Source organism: Juglans regia, chromosome 10 (genome assembly GCF_001411555.2).
Source record: "Juglans regia cultivar Chandler chromosome 10, Walnut 2.0, whole genome shotgun sequence".
NCBI lineage: Eukaryota > Viridiplantae > Streptophyta > Magnoliopsida > Fagales > Juglandaceae > Juglans > Juglans regia.
In genome coordinates, this window is record NC_049910.1 from 25,831,567 (window position 1) to 25,854,355 (window position 22,789).

At 36.4% G+C, this 22,789-nt stretch overlaps 1 protein-coding gene across 3 annotated transcripts; it reads right to left on the reverse strand.

Annotated features, from left to right (window-relative positions):
- Nucleotides 1-303: 303 nt before the first annotated feature.
- Nucleotides 304-21,723, reverse strand: LOC109009960 (myosin-17-like). Of its 3 annotated transcripts, none has more exons than XM_018990640.2 (39): nt 21,415-21,723; nt 19,770-19,898; nt 19,240-19,383; nt 18,968-19,113; nt 18,732-18,888; nt 18,533-18,591; nt 17,771-17,930; nt 17,504-17,653; nt 17,287-17,423; nt 17,035-17,181; nt 16,743-16,844; nt 16,613-16,670; nt 16,416-16,517; nt 16,198-16,235; nt 15,867-15,993; nt 15,623-15,793; nt 9,523-9,654; nt 9,281-9,390; nt 9,020-9,080; nt 7,111-7,288; nt 6,199-6,404; nt 5,922-6,041; nt 5,710-5,808; nt 5,365-5,586; nt 4,666-4,805; nt 3,967-4,084; nt 3,833-3,874; nt 3,655-3,735; nt 3,369-3,539; nt 3,056-3,211; nt 2,737-2,946; nt 2,092-2,229; nt 1,900-1,970; nt 1,673-1,772; nt 1,536-1,592; nt 1,391-1,447; nt 1,210-1,290; nt 1,040-1,122; nt 304-943 (listed from the first exon to the last, which is right to left on the reverse strand). In XM_018990640.2, the coding sequence occupies exons 1-39, from the start codon at nt 21,415-21,417 to the stop codon at nt 820-822; spliced, it is 4,587 nt and encodes a 1,528-aa protein (XP_018846185.2). In that variant the 5' UTR covers nt 21,418-21,723; the 3' UTR covers nt 304-819. The 3 variants fall into 3 exon arrangements, with proteins under 3 accessions (XP_018846185.2, XP_018846184.2, XP_035550458.1); XM_018990639.2 differs by having other exon boundaries at nt 3,824-3,874; XM_035694565.1 differs by lacking the exons at nt 19,770-19,898; nt 21,415-21,723 and having other exon boundaries at nt 3,824-3,874; nt 18,968-19,025; nt 19,240-19,280.
- Nucleotides 21,724-22,789: the final 1,066 nt, after the last annotated feature.

Below are 22,789 nucleotides of genomic sequence, written 5' to 3' on the forward strand. Positions count from 1 at the left end.
TTTGTTCTTACAGAGTCTCATATCTCAGAAGGTTTTGTCATTAAAGAGCTTATAGAAGTTAAAACAATTTCTGTCACAAAAAAATTTGTGTACGGGAAAGCCCCAAACAGAGGAGTAGTTTGACTTGTAATCCGAGTTTTCCCTGTATTTATCAGTTACAGTTGTAACTTCGGTTTCATTGAATGAAATGAAGTCTATTTCCCATAAAAATATATATATATATATATTTGTATCATTTTGAGAAAAAAAATCCAACATTTATTTCAAAAAAAAAAAAGAGAAAGAAAAAAGACGAAGAAATACATCTTACAAAGTAGATTCCGCCAGATATTTCAAAAACCAAAAAAGAATAATTACATCGTACAACAAATATTTGTCTTTGATATTCTATTTTCTTTTGAATACAACACATGATGGCCTATGACATGCATTTAGCAATTGCTAATTACAATAACAAAACCCACTACAAGACCTGAAAACCAAACAAGAATATGAAAAGAAAAGAAAAACCACCACTGCCGGTTTGACAGTGGTTCCAGGACACCAATGCCCATATAATTTGCACACTATCACTTTAATAGTGATATTTGGCTTCTTAACAAATAACCCCTCTCGTTGATGTAACATGAGGGGAAAAAAATGAATTGACCCAGACATCAAACCAAGAAACCTGCCTGGGTTGATGGAGTGTACTATACACATGAATGGCAACAAACAAAAAGACTCTATGCACAGGTTTTAGCACATCACTTGACATGCAGGTCCCACAGGCAGGCATGAGACCAAGTTTTGAGCATCCAAAACCATGATCATGAAACATCACTCTGCACGTGGAAGTAAAAACCCAAACCCCGAGTTTTCACGAATTAAGGGAGGAGGATCGATGTCAGCTATGTCTACTTGTTGCATTGACTTGGAGATGTCATCAACAGAAAAGGGGATGCTGCATCGATTGAATAAAATGTAAATAGACATAAGGGTGTGGATATGATTGGAGATAGAAAATCGAGAGAAAAGTGTGGTAATGTAAAAATGGTACCTTGAGTCATCATCTAATAGAAACGAACTACTAACAGCATTGCTAGAATCCTCAGTCATCATAACTCTCATGCTAGAAATAACCTGTACCATTAGAGAAAAGTACATATGACATATCTGAAGAATAGAACTTTTGTTAACACCATGGCAATGGCGTAGGTTTCAACTTACATCTGAAGATACGCTGTGTGTGCCATATTTGTCATCCCAGTACATTGTACTAATCCTGTATAACTGCTGTATGCTGAGCACCTGAAGAAGTAGACAAGCAGCAAACAATAACATTGAGAAAATGAAAAGAAAAAGGTATATCAAACTGTAACGAGTAATCTAAATGAAAAGAGGCACTAACAGGACAAAGTTCCTTTGTTATTTCATTCAAAGTCTTCTTCGGTTTTTGATGTATGACCTGAATTGTTAAGATATAGGTGAGCCAATATGAAATAGTGGGGTAGCCAAATTATTTGGTATGAAAGAATTATGCGCATGAATCTTACTAGGAATCCAACAGCCTGCCTAATATGCTTTAGTTCATCCCAAGCTGAGCCTGCATACTGTACACGAGAATTTCAGGTTAGACAAAATGCAACAAAATGTAGGGAACAAAGGTCGCACGATTTTGAATAGTGCTCACTTCCTCAGTAGCCTCATAGCACCATTGTTCTAATTCAGCCAGACCCGCTTTTACATACTCTCCATTACTGAATGAACAACACTCACGCCGCAAAAGAAGACTGCATCAGCAAGTAAAATTTTGAGTTTTATACAATTTAACGAGTATCTCGTGACTGCAATATATAATAAATCAAGATTAGATGCAACAGAAGAGAGGGACAAGAGGAGAGAGATGGATGCATCTACCTGTTGAATAGCTGAACATTGATGAATGAGAATATCTGAGTGAACACTTTACGGACTAAGAATGGGGGCACCTATAAAGCCAGAACATGTTAGAGAATAATACCATTCCAAAAAGAACATAATTGCAGGCACCCATAGAAAACAAAAAAAGAACACAATTGCAGATATTCTATTTGAAATTGTATAGCTTACATAGTTTGCTTTCATTGTCTTCAAAAAATTGTTTAAGCTTTTAACAATGCGCTGCCAATGGGCAATTAAAGCTTGCTGAGCAATGGCATTAGCTTGGGAACGTCCTTTCACTAAACTTGCCCGTGATGTCCTGGGTGCCTGCATAATATTGAACAAACAAATGAAAACAAAGTGGTTTTTGCTGGTCATCCTACTAAGTTAGTCCCTTCCCTGAAGAAGCAAGACCAACTACATGTTGGTACCCAACAGCTTTTTATGCATTCAAATATACAACACTGTGTGGGGATATTCATGTTAGTGTTGTGAGTGATTTAGCTTTTTTTTCTTTTCCTTCTTTTTCAAAAGAGTACAAAACGAGTGATTTTAGCTGAAATGGGGAAAAAAACTAGTTTTCCTATCTGTTTTCAACAGACTGAAACTTAGAGGATGTCATAAGTGGCATTTTCATCCCACCATCACTTTTGATTAAAAAAAAAAAAGGATTTATACATCTACTGCTATTGATAACAGAGATATTACCATAAAAATCAATCATTAGACTGCTTCAGCCAGTCTGTTTTACTATTTTCAATTGCAGTTCTTTTACAGTCCAGCAGAAGTAATAAAAATTGTAGGAAAAAAAAAAAAAAAAACTTCTAGAGTTACCTGGATACATAATCCAAGTAATGGAGAGATCTCTTTCTTTAGATTGTCTCTTATCATTCCATATATCTTCTCAAGGAAGGCAGTAAGCTGCTGCTTAAACAATAAAGCTGGATACTTTGCTTCAACTTGCCTCAAGTCATCAAGTCTACCAAGCCCTCGACCATTAAGAAATGAAGAGAGCCCTGCACTTTGAGGTGATGCCCGTAACCCCTAGAATTCCCAAGAAGAAAGGAATAAAAGGAAGAAGAATTAAGGGACAACAATAGCAAATAAATCCCAGAAGAAACTACATGTACAAGGTTACATGGATGCTTCATACCTGAGACACTCTTCCAAAAAGAGAAGCCGTTGCAGTTCTCCGCCGTTGTGGAGTCAAGCTAGCTGCTCCACTTGCTTTTAGGGTGTGTTGGAGCAGAAACAATAAAGTTGATGTATTTGATAACCAATAAGCTAATACATCATTATTATTTGGGACCTTCAATAAGTATGAGTCACCAGCATTAGTAAGATGAAAAGGTATTCCAGGAAAAAAATCCAACACAAAACACAAGGCAAATAAGAGTTGAAACTTGGAAGTAATTCGGTCATTGGACAGATACATATCTCTCAAAGACGACAGAACTGCAACTTACCTCTAATGCTGAAGCTATGGTTTGAATGATACGATCAAAAACACTAGTTCTTTCAACTTCGAATGACCTCCAGTGCAGAAGGCATTTGTATATGACACAAGCAGAAACAGGTTTGCCCCCAGAAAATCCTAAATCTTGAGATATACATTTGATCAGAATGTCCTGGTTCTCCTGTAACCAGAAAAGCAGAGAGCAAGAAACCAGTGAGAAGAAAAGGAAATACCAAACAAGGTTTAAGTAGGCTAACAAGGTACAGATTGTTTCATGTACATCAATGGTAACTTACCTGCTGCTTCTCATTAAGATATTTCTGTGGTTTTTCCTCCGATTCAGGCCCACGTGCATTTGATATAGCAAGGGTTGTATCCTGAAAAAAATAACGCAATAAGAACTAACTGTTCTTCCACTGCCAAGACTTTTATTAACACCTTAATTATCAAAAGGAATGATCTTACTGATGCAACCTTCGCTTCTCCATTTAGAACATTCCCATTCTCAGGTGTTCTCTGTAAAACTCAGTAAGCAGCACCATAAATTTCTCCAAAGTTGTATATTATATGCAAAGAAATTATAATGACAGTGACAATTCTACGGATACCTGAATAATCATAGTCTTTGGTCTTGCAGACAAAGCTTTGCCAGTTGGTGACAAGGCCAGTGCCTGCTGTCGAAGTACCTGATTCTCGGACTCTGAATTGGAAAGTTTCTCTTCTAACCTGAATCACACGAATATCAAACTTAATGGACATTCTAATAGTTTAGTCAAAAAGAAATTAATTGTACATGCGCGCACATACACACAGGGAAGCAGGGAGGGAGGGTAGAGCTATATGCCCTTGCATGCACACATGAACACAGAGTTCACATTTCTAGAATAGAGGTGACAGGAAGGGCAGCCTGAATGAAAACTGATAGGCAGGTTGGAGTAGGATTCCTTATGGAATTAAGGTTAACTGAGAAAAACATTTACAGCCAAAGAACAAAAGCCAATAAGCAATGAGCAAACTGTGAACTTGCAGATACGTTTCAGTGTCATCACCACGTGGTTAAAGGTTTCTCTCTGTTAAAATTTCCCCTTTCATGTGGCTTAACTAGTAGTTTTACCCAAGGATACAACATAGAAAGCCATAACACCAAATAACTTGACCAAAGTGGACAGTTAAGATCAAGTTAATGCAGCTGCACTCAACCAGACAGCGAAAAGAAAGGGTGGATTCGGTCAAACAGGTTGTCTGCAATCACAACATAAACAATACTTGACAACTAAACAGTTTGATTCTAGCTGCTCTGTACACACCTTTGCAAAGACTCCTGAAGTTGATCCACTTTTTGCCCTGCATCTTCAAGTTTTTTGTTCAGTTCTGTATTTCTAGTCTCAGAATCTGTGCAAGCTTTCCTGGCTTCCTCTGCCGTCTGCCTTTCTGATAGTAACAAGGCCTTCACAGTGGGAGGTTCATTTAGTCAGTGAACCCAACATGTTCAATCTCCCAAGTCACTCATAATTAATAACTCTAATTGTTACAATACGACATCGCATGAGATTCACAAAATGGTGGAATGATAGCTCATTTTTTGGTTCTAAGAGTTGAATCTAAGACAATGCTAAATGCCACCCAGCCTTTTACCACCTGAACCAAGAGACACTATCAATAAACCACAAGTTAGTTGCTGTGAATATTGTAATTCTCACTTAAACTTCAAATGATACCTAGTATATGGTACACCGACAGCTTGATCAACACACAATAAGACAAAGAACAAATGGAATCCGCATGTATGTGCCATAATGAAGTTTCATGTCTCCATTAAAGAGACATGCCCATCATGTTTCATTACAATTTAACTATTCTAGTCTGGGACAACATTATTTATATACTCACACGACATCAGCTAATGAATGCCTTGGGTAAAAACTCTACAATTACCATACACTCAAAGAACTCATGGGAAAAAACCTTATGGATACAACTATTATCATCCAAGCTAGACTGCATACCTTTAAACTCTCCATCTCAGCAGTCAAATGATCAATCTTTTCCATATCTTGGATTATAACAGGAGTCTCCTTAATGACTGGAGGTGCTTCTTCAATAGCTTTCCGAGCTGCTTCTCGTTCGTGGATAATCCTGGCATTTGCTTCTTCTACTTGTATTTGCATTGCATGCAAAGCATCCTGTAACTTAGCAATTTCCTGGGCTTTTTCCTCTTCCAAGTCAGTCTGTGATTCAATTCAACATGAATTTAAATTATATTGCAAGCCAATTGAGGTGTGCATAGTCTCACCAATCAAGATCATACCATACTTGATGTGGAAGAACAACATAAAATATAATGAAGTTACCCTTAATCTCTTCTCAAGCTGCAAACGCCATGTCAGTTCTTCCACGCGCTTTTCTAGTTTGTCTTTTGCTTCTTTAAGGGCCCCAGTTTCTCTTGAAGCCTGAATAGATTTACAGAAATGGTTACCTACCACCTAAATTTTATTCCTCATAGACAATGTATAATGTAATACATCGTACTGGAGAAAAAGAAGCAGATTAGGGAATATGATACCATTTTGAGCTTCCTGAGCTCTCTCCGGGCAACCCTTTGCCTCCAACCACACTGAGAAACTAGTGCAGCCTTCTGGAGACTCTTATAATAGGAATATGCTATGTGGCCACGTAAATGAGCCTGCATTCCACCCAAAGAAGATCACCCACTCATTAAATTCTTTGACAAGTTACAAACAAATTTAAGTGCCACACAGAAAATGTTATTGCAGCACACTTGCATCATCTCTTTTTCTATATCCCATGATAATGTATTTAGAAGATATGTGAAATAGGACCTGGACAATAATTGCCGCCTTCGTTTGTTTTCTGAATCTGAATTCATTGCGAGCAATCATTGCCCTTAACCCTGTCTGCAATGTGATTGCAGACAACCATACTGTTAAGTATGCTTTCTGGATAATGTATCGTCGGAAGTTCTTCTGAATCGTCAGAGCTGCTGCTTCTCGTCGTAATTGCTCATAGAGTTTCCGAGCCAAGATACCTGATCCAAATCAAGAATAATGGATTTGTCAAAAACCTGGATTGGGATTTTGATTGGCTAAAAGAGGCAGTTACTAGAATACTACTATGTACCGTGTCGGCTCCTTGTCTTAGAAAATAATACTATCATGACTATGTCCAGCATATTGGAGAAAATAATTCCATGTGAAACTATATAAGCTTTATGCACTGTACATGACTATGTCCCCATCTTACTTAATTTTTTTCCCAAAGCACTACATCCCATCTCAATGAAATAGCCCTCTCCAACTCACACATACAGATAACTTGCAGCTAATATATGCTCAGTTAACTTTGAGCTCACCTCTGTTTCTTAGAATGTATTTAGGTGTTTTCTTTTGTATACTTCCTATGTAGATGGGCTTCGCCTATACATTTGTTTATAATAAAATTAGTTATAATAAAAAAAAAAAAAAACTTTGAGCTTAGGTAGTTTGAAAAAGGTTCAGAAAATTCTAGAGGATTTTTTCATTGTAAAGTAGTTAAAATCATATGGACTTGGAAGAAAGGACAAGGTATTAAGTTTTATAGAAATTTCAAACTAATCTAAATTGCAAAAAAAAAAAAAACAAACAAACAATTAAAAAAAAAATAACATTTGATATTAAATCTCTCAAAATAAATTGTGATCAGATGCTGGGAAACAACATCATAAGCAGCATTGATTGAAATCAACTTGAAGGTACCTCGTAAACATGACTGCAATTGAATCCCAGCTTTACGTAATTCAAGGAACTCCTTGCGTGCAATATATGTACGACTTTGTCTTTGAATGATTCTAGCGGCATTTCCAAGTACCTCTGCTCTTCTTGTGTCCAACTCAGCCATCTGACCAGCTCGTAGGAAAACTTTTGTCTTGCCTATCTGCGAAGCCATGATGAACAAAGAAAGATATCAGAAACACAAAGATGGCAAAAGGCCTAACGCATAATGCTGAAATATATCAAATACAAACATTTAGAAACATTTAAAGAAATCGCAATAAGATTCCTAGACAGGTGTCAGGTAAGTCAGTACCAGGTGGATAAATTATGATAGAATTGTACAAGTACCAGGTCCTATATTGGGTCTTTACTAGATAAAAATAAGATTTATAAGTAATTCTAAAGAGCTTCAATTGTAGTATTGACCAACTCTTTTGGACTATAACCACGAATGTAGTTAACACTTTCCATGGGGACCATCATAAACAACATCAAAGCAAATACCACCTCTAAGATCGGGACACTATAGTGTGGCATGGACTCTAATGCCCACCATGTGGCGCTAGGGTACTAAATTGTGCAGTGAACTCTAACAGGGACGTCAGAGGAATGAGTGAAGGCTGTAATGCCTCAGATAAGTCCCATATTGGACCAATGGATTCTTTTATATATATATATATATCAAGAAGATATTTTATTGATATTGAAATAGGCATAGCCCAAGTACACAGGAAGTATACATATTGGACCAGTGGATTCAGATTTAGTATAATTGTTAAGTTCCACATTAATTATTTATTAGATGGAATTGAGCTTCATTATTGATTCAAATAAATAAGTTGGGCCAAGGGGTTTGATTGGGAGTTCGGAACCTGCTTATTTAATCGAGCACTTTTGGAGAAGTGACTTTGGTGCAATCAAAATGAGAGAGGCCTTTGGGAGAATTAATAGATTCTAAAATATAGATGCAATTGGTGTGGATGGTATTCCAATGAGGTCCAAGAATTCCGTGGAATAGGATTACAGAGAACATAAGAAAAGGTTGGCAGAAGTTCTCTAAATATACTTGAATCCTCTTGGGTGCAAACAATTTTTAGGAGCCATTGGATTGGGGGAATTCTTCCTTAAATTATCTGAGGTGCACTTGCACGAAACTTCTTGCCGAGGGCTTGTGCACCCCCAAGATTAGTCGGGACTTGTCCTCGGACACCTGGTGCCAAAAAAGATTTTTCCTAAGTAAACTAGATTTGAGGTGGGAGATGGATCCAAGATTAGATTTTGGCATATTTGGGGTGTGGAGATAGGGTTCTCAAAGAAGCTTTCTTGAACACATACAATGCTCAAGGAAGCTTTCTTGAATGCATGTAGTGTTTGCTCATGCTAAGGATGCTTTTGTGTTGGACCATTTGGAGAGATATCTTGCGACTTCCCTCAAAATGTGAGCTTTATCAGAGCAGCTTATGACTAGAATATGCCCTTCCTGCATTCTTTCATTTGTTGCACTCTACTAGGTGAAGACGAGGAAGGTAAGATAAGCTTCTTTGGGCCCTTTCCAAGAGAAGTCATATTTGAAAGTTTAAACAAGGAAATAGCATATGACAAATTGTCATAAGGTGTCCTTTCTTTGTCACTCATATTCCTGATTGCTGTAGGTTTTTGACAGTGCAGGTGGGGAAGGAAAAGGCATCAGATAGTAATGACAAAATATTGGGATAAAATAAAATTCTTATCTTAATCCAACCTTTCCCTGATGCAGGTTTCGAACTGGGATAAGAAGTTATCCCCATGGCAGCAGGGGCCGGAAAGGGTGTCCTTGTCCCGACCTAACCCCTTTACAATTTACAACTAAGTAGCATCATCAAGATGAGTCAAAAAAAGGTATGTGAATTACCTGATAACCTTTCAATCCTTTCTTGTCCATAATCATTTGGCAAGCAACTTTCTCATCGTAGCTGTTCATGAAGTGGTGATAACAGTTACTTAAAAAACAAAAATATACTGTACAAGAATAGAAGGACTGACAGAAGAATTAATGAAAAGGAATTAACAGAGAAAAACAAACACATGATGTGACATTAAATATTCACATTTTTAGCTTGAGGTTAGGAAGCCAAGCAGCCAAAAAATCCAGAAAAAAGGAATCTAGACTTACTTCCCATCCAAAACTTCAGGAGCAAGAACGCCAAAGCGGTGAAGAAACTCATAAAATGTTCGTCGTGTAGGATATCCGGCACAGCTGATTCTGATTGCCTCAAGAACACCCTACAACAAATAATAACCACACATGAAAATCATCAAATGAACAGGATTATAGAACGATAATGATCTTGACAGGTTTCACAAAATGAATGAAAAACTAAAACAAAGCAAAAGGTATATATAGATTATACTTACACCGCATCGTAATTGTTGGATAACATTCAGGTTCTCAAAAATAGCAGGCTTGAGGACATTGTTTGGCTTCACACATCTGATGTAATGGGGTTCTGTGGAACTCAAGGTCTCCATCAAAGATTGAAGTTGTAACTGCATTTTTCAGAACACATCTCACTGCTTGTCAGAAAAATATCTATCTAAATTTGGGTTGAGAATGTAAACCATATATAGTAGACACTTAACTTTGCACAGTCATATTCAGAATTGTAAGTATTAACCGTTGTATAACAAGCACCATAATTGAAAACTGTAGTAAATCTCCATCTAGAAATTGTTAGTCATTATGTTCATCAAGTTAAACTGCGGTATGTCAATTGAGTCAAAATTTATTCCTACAACATGACCAATTCCATAAGAAAAAAGAAATTCAGTTCTGGACCAGATTCCTTTTTCTCATATTAATCTCCATAACTATTACATCAACAGGGAAGTGAACACCACTGAAATAACACAAGATCACAATCCACCAACATGAAATGCACAAGCTTTTGCAATTATGTGTGGGATTTCTTTCGTACAGCTAGTTAGTTGGGCTCAATTATGTGTAGGATTTCTTTCGTACAGCTAGTTAGTTGGGCTCAATAATGTGTGTGATTTCTTTCGTGGGCCTTATCGGGTCAATTTTCATGTGTATTTTGAACTCGGCTTTAAATCCACTTTATCCTTGGTTCACAAGTATGCTAGCAAGCACATGCAACCCATATAAGAAATATACTAACACAATTTGACTTTAATGAAGAAAACGATTGAAAAGCAAATACTATTACAGGATTCCTGATGCATCTTCTCTTGGGTGTGATGACTAAAACCTGGGTGTTATGCTTAGGGAACGCAGCATGATGCTAGGTTGATTTATATGTTCCTATGACATTCCTACATGTAGGTTTGTAAATGAATCAGTCTGTACGATTGCTCGCTCGATAATCGCTCGCTCGAACCGAGCTTGACTCAAAAAAAAAAGCTCGATCATGTAAGCAGAAACCCGCTCGATTAGTAAATGGCACATACTCGATTAAGGCTCATTAAGCCTCGCTCGTTTATAACCAACTTGACTTGTTAGCTTGACTCGATTATAGCTCATTCATAAATCATTGAATACATATAAATATATATGTATAATTTATTTCTATATATTAGTATTCTTATATACATATCCCCCTTATACTTAAAAACGGCTATAAACGTGAATAGTAATGAACAGTACGAACAGTACACTTGTTTTACGCTTTTCTTCTTCCTCTTACGTCCCTCTCTACATCCTCACAGCCAAATCACAGCAAAATCACCACAAAATCACCACACAAGTTTCCACACAAATCACAAAATCACCACACAAATCACAAATTAGGGGTCATCGGCTGGAGGAAAGGAGGAAGTGGAGGGGTCATCGGTGAAGGACGAGGCTAGTGGTGGTGGTGGTGCGGTGCCGTAGGGGTGGTTAATGGCGACGCTACGGGGAGAAACCCGTGGGTGTAAAGGGGCTGCGTGCGTGGGTCTAGGGAGGAGCTACAGGTGGTGGGTTCCATGGAAGTGCTCCACGGCGTGAGGGGAACTTGGTGGTGGTGCTTGGTGGAGCTGGGGCTGAGCCGTGGTGGCGTAAGGGTGGAGAACCCGTGCATCGAGACCCATTTCGGGTTGCTCGCGTGTGGAGTCACATGGCAGGGTGGCACACGGCAGTGTTGGGCTGCTTGAGGGAGGAGATCGGGTGAGAGAGAGGGAAGACGTGGGCGGGGAAGTAGAGAGAGGGAGAAAGGAAAAGTGGGGGAAAAGGTTGGGTTTAGGGTTTAAATCCCAACCCTTCATCTTGAATCTTCAGATTTAATCTAACGGTAGAAGTTTAAATATTGATTTAAACTAACATAAAATAGATAATTAAAATATAAATATTATATCATACACTTAAAATCAACTTTAATTTATAAAATACTAATTTTTCATCATTAAATAAATGATGAAGTTTTACTGAACATTTTTAAGAGAATAAAACTATCTAATCAATTTGAATTTTTCATATAATTTAAATTCCATAATAAATGATGAACATGAATAAATAGTAATTTTACTCTTATGCATTAGACTATTTTAATATTTGAAGTCACTTTATTTTTTTCTTCAATTAGGCAGATGTGGCAAACATGCTTTGCACGTTTAGCCACAGCTAGTATATATACATATATGCTTCTATACATATTAGATTTAATAATATAAGCATAGTTACATTTATAATTAAATATGTAGTATATAATCCAGTCATTTATGCCTATATATTGAATATAGTTCATAATTACATGTTAGTTAATGAAGTACTTAAAGTGATTAATTATAGTAGATATTTTATAATATGTGTAATAGTTAGTATGTAGGACTTGGTAGTTTCATATACAATGTAGAAACCATATAAGAAATGTATTCCTAAAAATGTTATAATCTTATAATTCAATATAAGGTTTATATATTAGTTGTAAAAATTTCATTAGATTTAATATTTTTTTTATAATTTGGTATTTTTAATTATTCAATTCATTCAAAAATAAATAAAAAATATGTAAAAGAGTACAAACCAAACTCGAGTAATAACTCGACTCAACTTGAGCTTGTGTTTGATCAACTTGGCTCGGCAAGCTCTCAGCTTGAACTCGAGTTATTTGACTTCATCTCGACTCGATAACCCAAAAGCTCGACTCAACTCGGATCGATTATAGCCCTATGGCTACTTGATGTATTTCAGCCTCCAACCAATAATCATTCCTCATCGACAATCCGTACATCGGAGCATCCAAAACACTTGAGAAAAGGCAAGCAGATAATCACTACAATTAATTTACTATTCTTGAGATATGTTGGCCATCAAAATTGTTTGGATTTTGATGGAAAACATGCTCTTTCATGTCGGTTGAGTTTCAGCACTATACTATAGTGATTATGGCTCTCTCAGACTAGACTCACCAACATCAACTCAATTGACTATGTCAAACATGATGGTAGGGTGAATTTTATGTTTCTCTGCAATTCCTACATTCTGTATTTCAGTATTCACGGCAGTAATCATTCCCATACAAACCCTACATCTAAACATCCATACTTAAAAAAGACAAGTGGAGAATCACTGCAACTAATTTATTAGACTTGAGAAATGTTGACCACCACAATTGATTGGATTTTGACGACAAACCTGCTCTTCTATGTCGGTTGAGTTCCAGCACTATATATAGTGATTATGGCTCTCTATGAGATGCAACCAATACTAGACTATCCAACATCAACTCTATTGACTATTTCAATCATACCCATGGCTCCCTTTTCCCAAAACACGACCATATATTATTAAATTCTACAAAAAATCAATAATTTACCTTCGCCAAACTACCACTCTTTCTGCAATATGATCATCAAATACCAAATTTCTCCCTCTACCCATCCAAACTACTGTTCCTTTTACAGTTTGACTCTCATTTAAGATCCAACAGTTAACATCATGCCACATCACTTACTTTTTGTTCATCTTAATGGTCAGATATTAATGCGGGTTTTTTTTTTTTCTAATTGGTGATGTAACAGGACATTAATGGTTAAATCTCAAAGAAGGGAGAAAAAATGAGCAGTAATTTGGAGAAGGAGAATCGACAACTTACTTTTCACCTTGAAATGAATTCCTCAATAAGATCTGACCATTAAAATGTATAAAAAGTATGTGATGCGGCACAATATCAACAGTTGGATCTAAAAGGAGGGCAAATTGCAAAACGAGAAGTAGTTTTCTCAGATAACTAAGATAAGTTTGATTAGTGTTCACTAACATAGAGAAAAGGCATCGTAAAATATAAGGGGGTTAACAACAAAAATGCCTAGCAAGAGAAGGAGAAAAGCACAAGAAAATCCTGGAAAGTAAAGCTAGGGAGACATAGGTCAGTTGCTGTCCAAATGTATAATGAATTTAAAAAGAAAGCCTCGAGATCTTCTATGTTTCTTGCTATGTCTTCAAAATTCGATCATTTCTTTCACTATATCTATCGCATCAAGCGAATAAGAATCATCCTCCACAATGTCTCGTTGCACTGATTCCCAAACCACCCCTTTTGATATGCTAAAAGATCTACCACTCTTATAGGCATCACCCAATTTTTTTTTTTTTTTTTGATAAGATAAATTTGATTAATGATCAAAAAAGGCACTAACCAAGTACACAGGGAGCATAAATTAGATACACCTAGCTTGAAGAAGTAGAAAAGTCAAGAAAACTATAAAAGCTGAAGTTAATTAAAACAGTTTGCCATGCAGTGCTAGTTACGTCACAATGTAGTAATCAAGGTTTTCCTATTCCCCATACTTAACATCTTTCTACCACCAAGATGTGTCACTTTCTTAAGTTGTCCAAGATAATGACAGCCTTGCTCCTCCAAATGGTCTTCCATAGAAATTATTCTTTCACTCTACTATTCGATATATGCCAACACATCTTGTTTTTCTCACCCAATCTTAGTTGAAGAGAATAGAGCTCAATAGGCAACGAGGTAGAGTCACCTGCCATTCCTGTGCTGCTTGAATAACTCTACTCCCCATTGAGGGGAGCTATTGAACATATGTAAGTTGTCTACCACCAATACATCTTCTCCCTAGCAATGTTAAACAGATCTGGGAAAGCCCTTTTGAAAGGCTAATCAGTAATCACCAACCTTACATCATTCCAAAACTTTATTCCAAAACTTTATTCTGGTTCCAATCCCCACCCCATATCTAATGTGCCAAGGAGATTCCCCTCTATTTCTTCAGATATTGTTCCATAACCTAACCCCATAAATCCCATTCACCTCATTAGTGCTCCAACCACCACATTTAATGTCGTATTTGATCTCCAACACCCTCCTCCAAAGGCTACCACTATCATTTTCAAATTGATAGAGCCACTTCCCCAACAAAGATGTATTAAATGTAACCAATCTTCTATACCCAAACTGCCTTCAGAAATTAGAGAACACACCTTAGGCCAATTCATCAGGTGGAATTTCCTCTCCTTCCCGCTCCATAGGAAATCCCTTTGTATCTTCTCAATACAGTTAGCAATGCCTATAGGTAGGGATACGGGTATAACGTTAGTTGGTGGATTTGAGTGGGTGCTCTTGATCAAGTTTTCCCTACCTCCCTTGGATAAGTACTTTGAGAAAACTTCTAAAAGACTTTCATGGAGTTTTGTAAAAGTGGTACGTGAGTCCCATTAACAATATGCTTGGATTGAGAAAGTTTTTTTAGAGATGTTTTTACTAGAGTTTGAAAAATGGTGGGGCCCATTGAAAATGTGTTTGAGAAGAAAATCCTTCTAAGATATATTTGAGTTTAATGAAAGTCATTTTGGTTTTTGTTTGTTATGGAAATAGAGATAAAAAAAAAAAAAATTATGATATTATTTTTGAGATTGCTTTTGTCTAAAGATTTATATTGTGGAGAGAATTTTCTCACTCCTTGTTCCTGAAAATCACCATCTCCAAACTTGAAACCACTTCAAAATAAAGGAACAACCAACACAAAGAACGCCAAGTGTTTAGTGTTTGCCTCCCAAAAAATAGCATATGATTCATAAGTGTGAGAGAAGAAATCCTTCCCCATTATGAGTTCTAGCCAAGAAGCCTGAAAGATGGTCACCATCCACTAGTACTCAAATCATTCAACTAAGGATATCCCTGTCGCAACCCATGTGAGCTGTCAAAGAAATCCGTAGGAGAGCGATTCACCACAACTAAAAAGCACATTGTGGAAGTAAAGTGACAATTTTAGTGTTTTGGTGATTAAATTGCAAAAGGAGTAGTATTTTGTGGGGTAAAATGTAATTTTTCCTAAATCTTATCTACTATCTGATTCAGGCGGAAGTTTTTAGTGTGAGACAATCATATGGACATGGATTGACTACGCTACCCTAGTTAATTTGGCACCGTTGTAATGTCTATACCAAACCTGAGTTACAGGCTTATCTTCGAAAGGCATTCGAACTTCAGCAGAATAAGTCAAACCAACACCAAATGCAGTCACTTGATCTAGTTTTTTAGGAAGAGTAGAATGGTGATACCTTAAAGCGAGAGCCAATGGAAGAAAATTTGGATGACTTTGACGATTCCTCAGGAAGTCGAGGAAATAGGCCTGCCACAAAAGAGCACTTTGACGCCGTCAACAGATCCTGATGTTCAGCCACCACATAATCTTTGTTTTTATCAAGGAACAAATCAGCCAGATAAAGAACCTGTTACAAAAAATTGAAATATTTTAGCAAACATGACAGTGAAATACAGATAAACATTAGGACATATGTTTACCTCTCCTGCATAGTGAGATATGGTAAAACTAGTACGAGAAAGCTTAGGCTTGATAAAGCGCTTGTTGTTTTTGAATGTCTGATACAACTTCTGAGCAAATGTTTCATGTGTGGATTTGGGAAACATGCTGTCAAAGCAATCAAACAAACACAAGGATGAAAAGAGAGGATTTGAATTATGCTAACATGGCTAAAAGTGGATGCAGTCAGATATCACCTTCATAATAATATAAAGGAATATGCATCATAAATCCATGTATGGATTGGTATTTGGGCCCATTGAACTTGGAAGTAATGGTGGCTTATGTAAAGCAAAAAAGTTAGCTGCTTACCAGGCTTCATCCAGAAGTGCAATAATTCCTCCTGGTTTCTGCAAGAATATTGAACAGCTTAGTTGACAACTTAGTTGTAATAAAATGATGCTTTGGAAGAACAGGTGTGAAATTTGGGTATAAAGAAATGAGCTGCGATGGATGGTGATGTGTCAAACATATAAAATTGACAAGCAGTTGATGAAATTAACATGAAGCAGCAATTGACAATAGAACACCTTCTCAATCAGATCCAAAACATCTTGATTATCAACAAACTCGATGTAGCTCCAATTGATTTCTTCTTTTGTATACTCCTCTTGTTCCATTTTGAAGACATGCTGCAAACCTCACAGTTACCCCAAACCCAATGGTAAGAAAGTGTAGAAATTTTATATAAAATGGGGTTCATGAACAACGCCGCATGTTACGATACCTGATTGAAATGTTGTTGCAGTTTCTCATTTGTAAAGTTGATACAAAACTGCTCAAAACTATTGAATATAGAAATTTGTCAGATGAAAGGCTCAATTCATTGCAAGTGAAATTTATATTCAATGGCTTACCTATTCTGCTTAAAACTCTCAAACCCATAAATATCAAGAACTCCAATTAATGATTTTGAGTTTGGATCTTGCCCAATTGAATTGTTGATTTTATCCACAATCCTGTAGATAATTAACGAAACATGTGTTAGAACCCAAATATGGAGTAAACAGGACTTATTAAACACATCAACTTCCTTGTCTTGTTGACATGAGACATTATACATCCCGATTGATGATTATATTATGTTATGAAGTGGCCATGCACATGAGCACACACGCACAAAGAGCATGTTCAGGAAATTCCATTTACCAATCAAACAAACGAGAGTAGACGGTTTTAGCTAACGCATCCCTGCTACCCACTGCAGCAACAGGATCAAGAGTTCTTGTAATAACTTCTTCTGGTGTCACCATTACACGCTTAATCAGTGCATCTTCCAAGCTCTTAGCATCACAACTGCCACAGGAGATAAGTCAATAAAGGTATATGACTCAAATAAACAATAATTCAAATGCACTGAAAATTCAAAAAAAAAAAAAAAAAAGATTTAACAGGGCGTACTTAAGCAGCTCAGCTGTCATATTCAGATGGAATCTAGACTGCTCATCTTTAATGACAGAAGAGTCAGCCTCGTCTCCCTTTGCAAATTCAATATTTCCAAGATGCAGGATTGCAGCTACAACCCTAAAAATGGCCTCCTGAATAGAAAAATTTATTACAAATCATCCGAACGCAATAGCAACATATACTCTTTATTAGAACTAAAGGGAAAACTGACCTGCTCTTCCTCGCTGATTCCAACTATATCCATAGCCCTTCTGGTGGCAAGATACTCATGTGCATCATCTATTGCATCCAGCTCATAACAGTCAGATTGATTCAAGTAGTGGAATGATTTAGGGTTTCCCAACTTATACTTCTCTCTGTCCTAAATTTAGAAAGACAACGGCAATAGCTTATAACTACAGGCATATCTGGTATTAGATGCGCTCAACACTTGATGAGAACATATAGTCATCTCAAAAAGAAAATAGGGTATAATTACCTCAGGTGGTGCCGCACAAAGAAGGTAAAAGCAATGGTAGTTTCTTTCAGGATTTGAAATTTGGCAAACACGAGACCTTTCAAGCAAATAAGTTCGTACAGCAGCCCCAGATATCCTCCCGCTCTTGTCAAATTGGATCTCAACAAATTTACCAAAACGACTGCATTGTGACGACAGGATAAACATAAAGTATGATGCACTCCTATGCACAAGTTGAACTATACAACAAACATTCATGAAGATTAGTTGTATCATAACTTAACTATAACAATATATCTCAATAATTAGCAGTGATGAACCCACTGCTGCCAGAACAGAAACAAACCATCCAGTGAGGACAAAGGAACCAAGAACTGACCCTTGGTCCATTTGAGTACACCATTGATATCTTTCCTAGCACAATTTCAGGGAGAAAGAACAAGGGGGATTGAAGGGGGACAAAAAGACTACTTTTGTCATCATTTGAGTACACCATTGATATTTTTCCTAGCACGATTTCAGGGAGAAAGAACAAGGGGTATTGATGGGGACAAAAAATACGTTTTCATCTAAACCTTCCCCAATCTCCTCATATACTCGTGTTGTGACATTAAAATCCACCCTAAGAGGCTTAAGACCTTCTATATGTTATCCAATTTTTGTCATCATTTGAAGAGAAAATGAACTGGTGAGCTTGAAACCTGCCGACTTACAGCTAGGCCTCTGGCCCGTGTATTAGAGCAGTGATAATCTTGGCAAGCTTCACAGTGAACAAACACTCACCTTGAGTTGTTGTTCCTAACAGTTTTGGCATTGCCAAATGCTTCAAGAACTGGATTGGACTGTAAAAGTTAATCAACAGAAACTCCAAGTCAGGCAACATTTCTATCCCTTAAAAATTTATGGACATATATCAAGAACCGAAGATAATCTTTAGGAAATAGAGTTCTGAGCCAAAGAAAAATTGGTAGCTTAATCTTACTTCTAGGACTTGTTGTTCAACCGTCCGCCCTTCTACTCCAGATCGACCACCAAGGTATGCAAGATATCGCATAAGCATCTTTGTTGTCTCAGTCTTACCAGCACCACTCTCTCCACTAACTAGAATTGAGTTGCTTTTCTCCTCATTGATCATTGCCCTGGTAAATATAAGTATAAAATGTAGCACAAGCATGGAAAAAAAAAAGTATGAAATCTAAGAATATTTATATCACATACCTGTATGCAGCATCGGCAACTGCAAAAACATGAGGACTTAGCTCTCCAAATGCAGCTCCTTTATATTGTTCCATCATGTGAGTATCATATAAATGTGGTAATCTTTGAAAAGGATTTACAGCAATCAGGATATTTCCGGTGTATGTCTGGGGAAGTATTTAAAAAAAAAGTATAATAAGACTATCCATAACTTTCTTGTTTTGTTTGACTCAAAATCCACTTCAATGCATCAGTTTACAGAGGGGTAGGGGAGAAAATCTTAAATATCTTACATAAATTTCATTAAGTTCATATCGAGTTGCTAAGTTGTGCAGAACTCCTGGTTCATGTAAATAAGAAAGCTTTGTCATGTCATCTACACCTCCAGGTGGAGCCTCAGTATCCTTTGGAAATACTTTCGTGATATCTGTGACAACCTGCAATTAATTTTTCCAGTCAGTGAAAACTATTAAACCTTGGATCCAAAATTGTTTATAAAACTTTAAAGGGAAAATTGCCCTTTCCCCCCCCCCCCCCAAATGACGACTTCTTTTTGCAATATGATCACCAAAATTACGAAAAGTGTCACTTTACTCCCCAAATTGCGAAAAGTGAAATGGACTCTTTTTTTTTTTTTTTTGCAACACTAGATTAAATTTTTTTACAGGTACCATTTGCCTTAGAAATCAATAAACTTGATGCTATAAAATGGGCCACCCAAGCTATGGAACAAATTTCTGTCATACAATATGATGATCTCATAACAATATTTGCATCCCAAATTTAACACATCCTATGTAACAAATAAGCTAGTCTGACTCACAGTTTTCCCATTTGTGGTCTGCACATGAACTTCTTCACCATTGATTTGGAAGACTTCTCCATCAATCCATGCCAGTGATGGCTCTTCAACCCATACATGAGAACCCACAATGATGTTATCTGGTCCAGCCTACAAAAAAAGCAGAGGTCATACGTGTAAAGAAGATGCATTGAATTGATCCATCATGAAGAAGTTTTCAAAAGAAGTGAAGAAAATATAACTGTTCTACAATGGATATTCATAAAGAAAAGATGGGGAAGAAGCAACATGAACTACGGAAATTATTGTCTTCTCTCCAACATTTGACAGATGCCAAAGAGGTGATGTGCTAAATTAGGAATCAATCCATGCCATAACATCCAAAAACAGGTTACACATTCTTTGTGGCAAAGAATAAATTGATTGCAAAAATGTTTGAATCATAGGAGGATCATATGAAGAAGTTATTCAATGACTGAAGAAAGTATATCATCAAAAATTGTTGAATGATATCATGAGGACATAAACATGCATAGGAGGATCATAAGAAAAAATTATTAATGCAGAAAGAAAAATATATATATTTCAAACAGTGCAATCCGATACTTTAGGTAGGCTCTACATGATCAATAATGTTGGTCCAGGAGTCCATGAATACTTCTTTTCTACCAAAAATAACTTTCTACTGACCACAAAAAGCACCAAAGACAACATGGAATGAGAGAAGAAACTAGCAAGACTAATTTTCATTGCTGAATTCCCAACGTAGCAACACTTTGGCAGACACCTCTGTGCATCCACAACCACATGTCTACCATTGACATAGTACTGACCAAGAAGCTACTGTCACATTTCTCAGCATCACCTACTACCCGCCACTCCCAAGGGATGTTTCATGTCTTAAGTTATTAGTGAAAATTGCGCCACCATGTACAAACACTTTCATACAAACAAACAACCTGAACTCAAAATCATTACTCCCAAGTCTCAAGGCACGACCATCACACCTCAGCTTCTCTTCAAGCAAACTGGTTGGCCTAATTCTGTTAATTTGAACTGAGACAGAACCACATCAGCTTGTAATTATCGCTCTAATGTGTATAAAAATGATTTTCTCCATGGTGTTCAGTTCAATGAATCTCACTTGCCTAAGGCCAGACTGAACTCGTTCACCCACTAAATGTCAATCCCATCGAACTTTGTGTCAATCGCAAGGCATGTGAAGATCCTCAAACCATACGCGAATTAATAATTTTTATTGAGTGGGTATTCTTTTATTTTCAATGGAACTTTCTGTGTTTTTATTGCCATGTGCCCGTTCCCCAAGAAGTAATGCATTAAACCATAAATTCCGCAATGTAGGTGATAAAACAGGATTGAGTTTATAACATAGTGTGAGCCGTATACTTTGCCAAAAAAATTTCCATGAAAAAAAACATCCAAAACTTTATAATAGTACTATCGGCGACTATCGGCGTAATAGATCCTAACATAATTACTAACAAAATCAATCCAGTTCAAATATAAACTTATATCCCAAAACATTTCAAATCCGATTCAACTGAGCCAATCAACGAATCAAAGTAAAAGAAACAATCAGCCAAATGAAGAAGAACAAAACATATACATTTACATAAAAGAGTCTCTACTGTATTCACTGAATTACCATTACGATTGCGGAAAAAGCGATCTTCCTCTCTAGCTCATCCGAGGCTGGACCGAGTCGAATAGAAACAGACTCAGTGAGTCAGATCGGACAGGAAGCTTTTGAAGTTCTACGGCAAATGGAGCAAAAGAAGACGATAATCAGAAGAATACAAAGTTCTAGAGAGCGATTTGATTCTCTTTTGCCCTCTTTCACAGAGCTCTTTTGGTTTCTCTCTCTCTTTTTTCTCTCTCCTCAAGAGAATGAGTTGTGGAGGGTTTATATACATATACAGAGTCACACGAAAAGCAAGTTTGAGCTTCTCGCTGTCTCTCTATCTATCTCTCTCTAGAGTTCTTATTACTGCTGTGTGTGTCTCTCTCTAAGATTAATGTTTTTTCTTTTTTTCAAATTACTGGCTGAAGGTGGTCGGTTCGGGGTCCGTTGGACACTCAGGCTGGTTTGAACCTTCGTGGTCTCCCATAAACCTCAGTCTAATGGTCCAAAACCGACATGAAGGAAAAAAACAAACGTGCCTTTCGGTTTTTTTCCGTGTTTTCAGACAGAAATTTGCTTATATTTACGGGATTATCCCTTCCTTTCATGGTTTTCTTTCTCTCTCTTTCTTTTTTTTTTAACTAATAACTCATTTATTTTCAAAAAATATTTCATTTTAACTTATCTAATTATTATAATTTTTTTAATTTTCAATATAAAATAAAATAAACAATTCAACTTTTTTAAATTTTAAAATAAAAATAATATTAAAAATATATTCTAACAATATTTTTTTTTAATTTTTTAATTTTAATCTCAACTCATATCATCTCATCTGTAAAAATAAACGAGTTCAAACTCCGAAGTGCTATTCCCCTCCTAAACTATCATCATTCTCCTGCTCAGTAAACTATATTAATTCCCTAAACTGCCATTTTGGAAAATTTGCATCCTAAATGTTAAAAGTTAAAAATTAAAAATTAATGAAAACATGACATCGAAAATAACTTTAAAGTGATGATCTCGATAATAAATTAACAATTTCAATAATTCAAGATTCGAATGTAGAAAGTATATGTTTTTTCTTTTTCTTTTCTAACTAAGAAGGAGTGACTCTTAAGGTTTCATTTGGATAGTGAGGTGAGATGAGATGTTTTTAGATAAAAGTTAAAAGTTGAATAAAATATTGTTGAAATATTATTTTTTTAATATTATTATTATTTTAGAATTTTAAAAACTTGAATTATTTATTATATTTTGTATGAAAATTTGATAAAGTTGTAATAATGAGATGAATTAAAATTAGATAAGATAAATACTTTCACTATCCAAACAGGGCTTATATCTTATCTGGAGAGGACCGCAGATATTGATGCCACCAAGTCCTCTGCTTATTGTA

What these genes read in the sequence shown, in the direction of transcription:
- LOC109009960 (XM_018990639.2), bottom strand. An exon ending in ATCTTAATGAGAAGCAGCAG is followed by an intron (nt 3,540 to 3,654) that starts GTAAGTTACCAT and finishes TTCTGGTTACAG; the next exon opens with GAGAACCAGGACATTCTGAT. An exon ending in CCATAGCTTCAGCATTAGAG is followed by an intron (nt 3,212 to 3,368) that starts GTAAGTTGCAGT and finishes TACTTATTGAAG; the next exon opens with GTCCCAAATAATAATGATGT.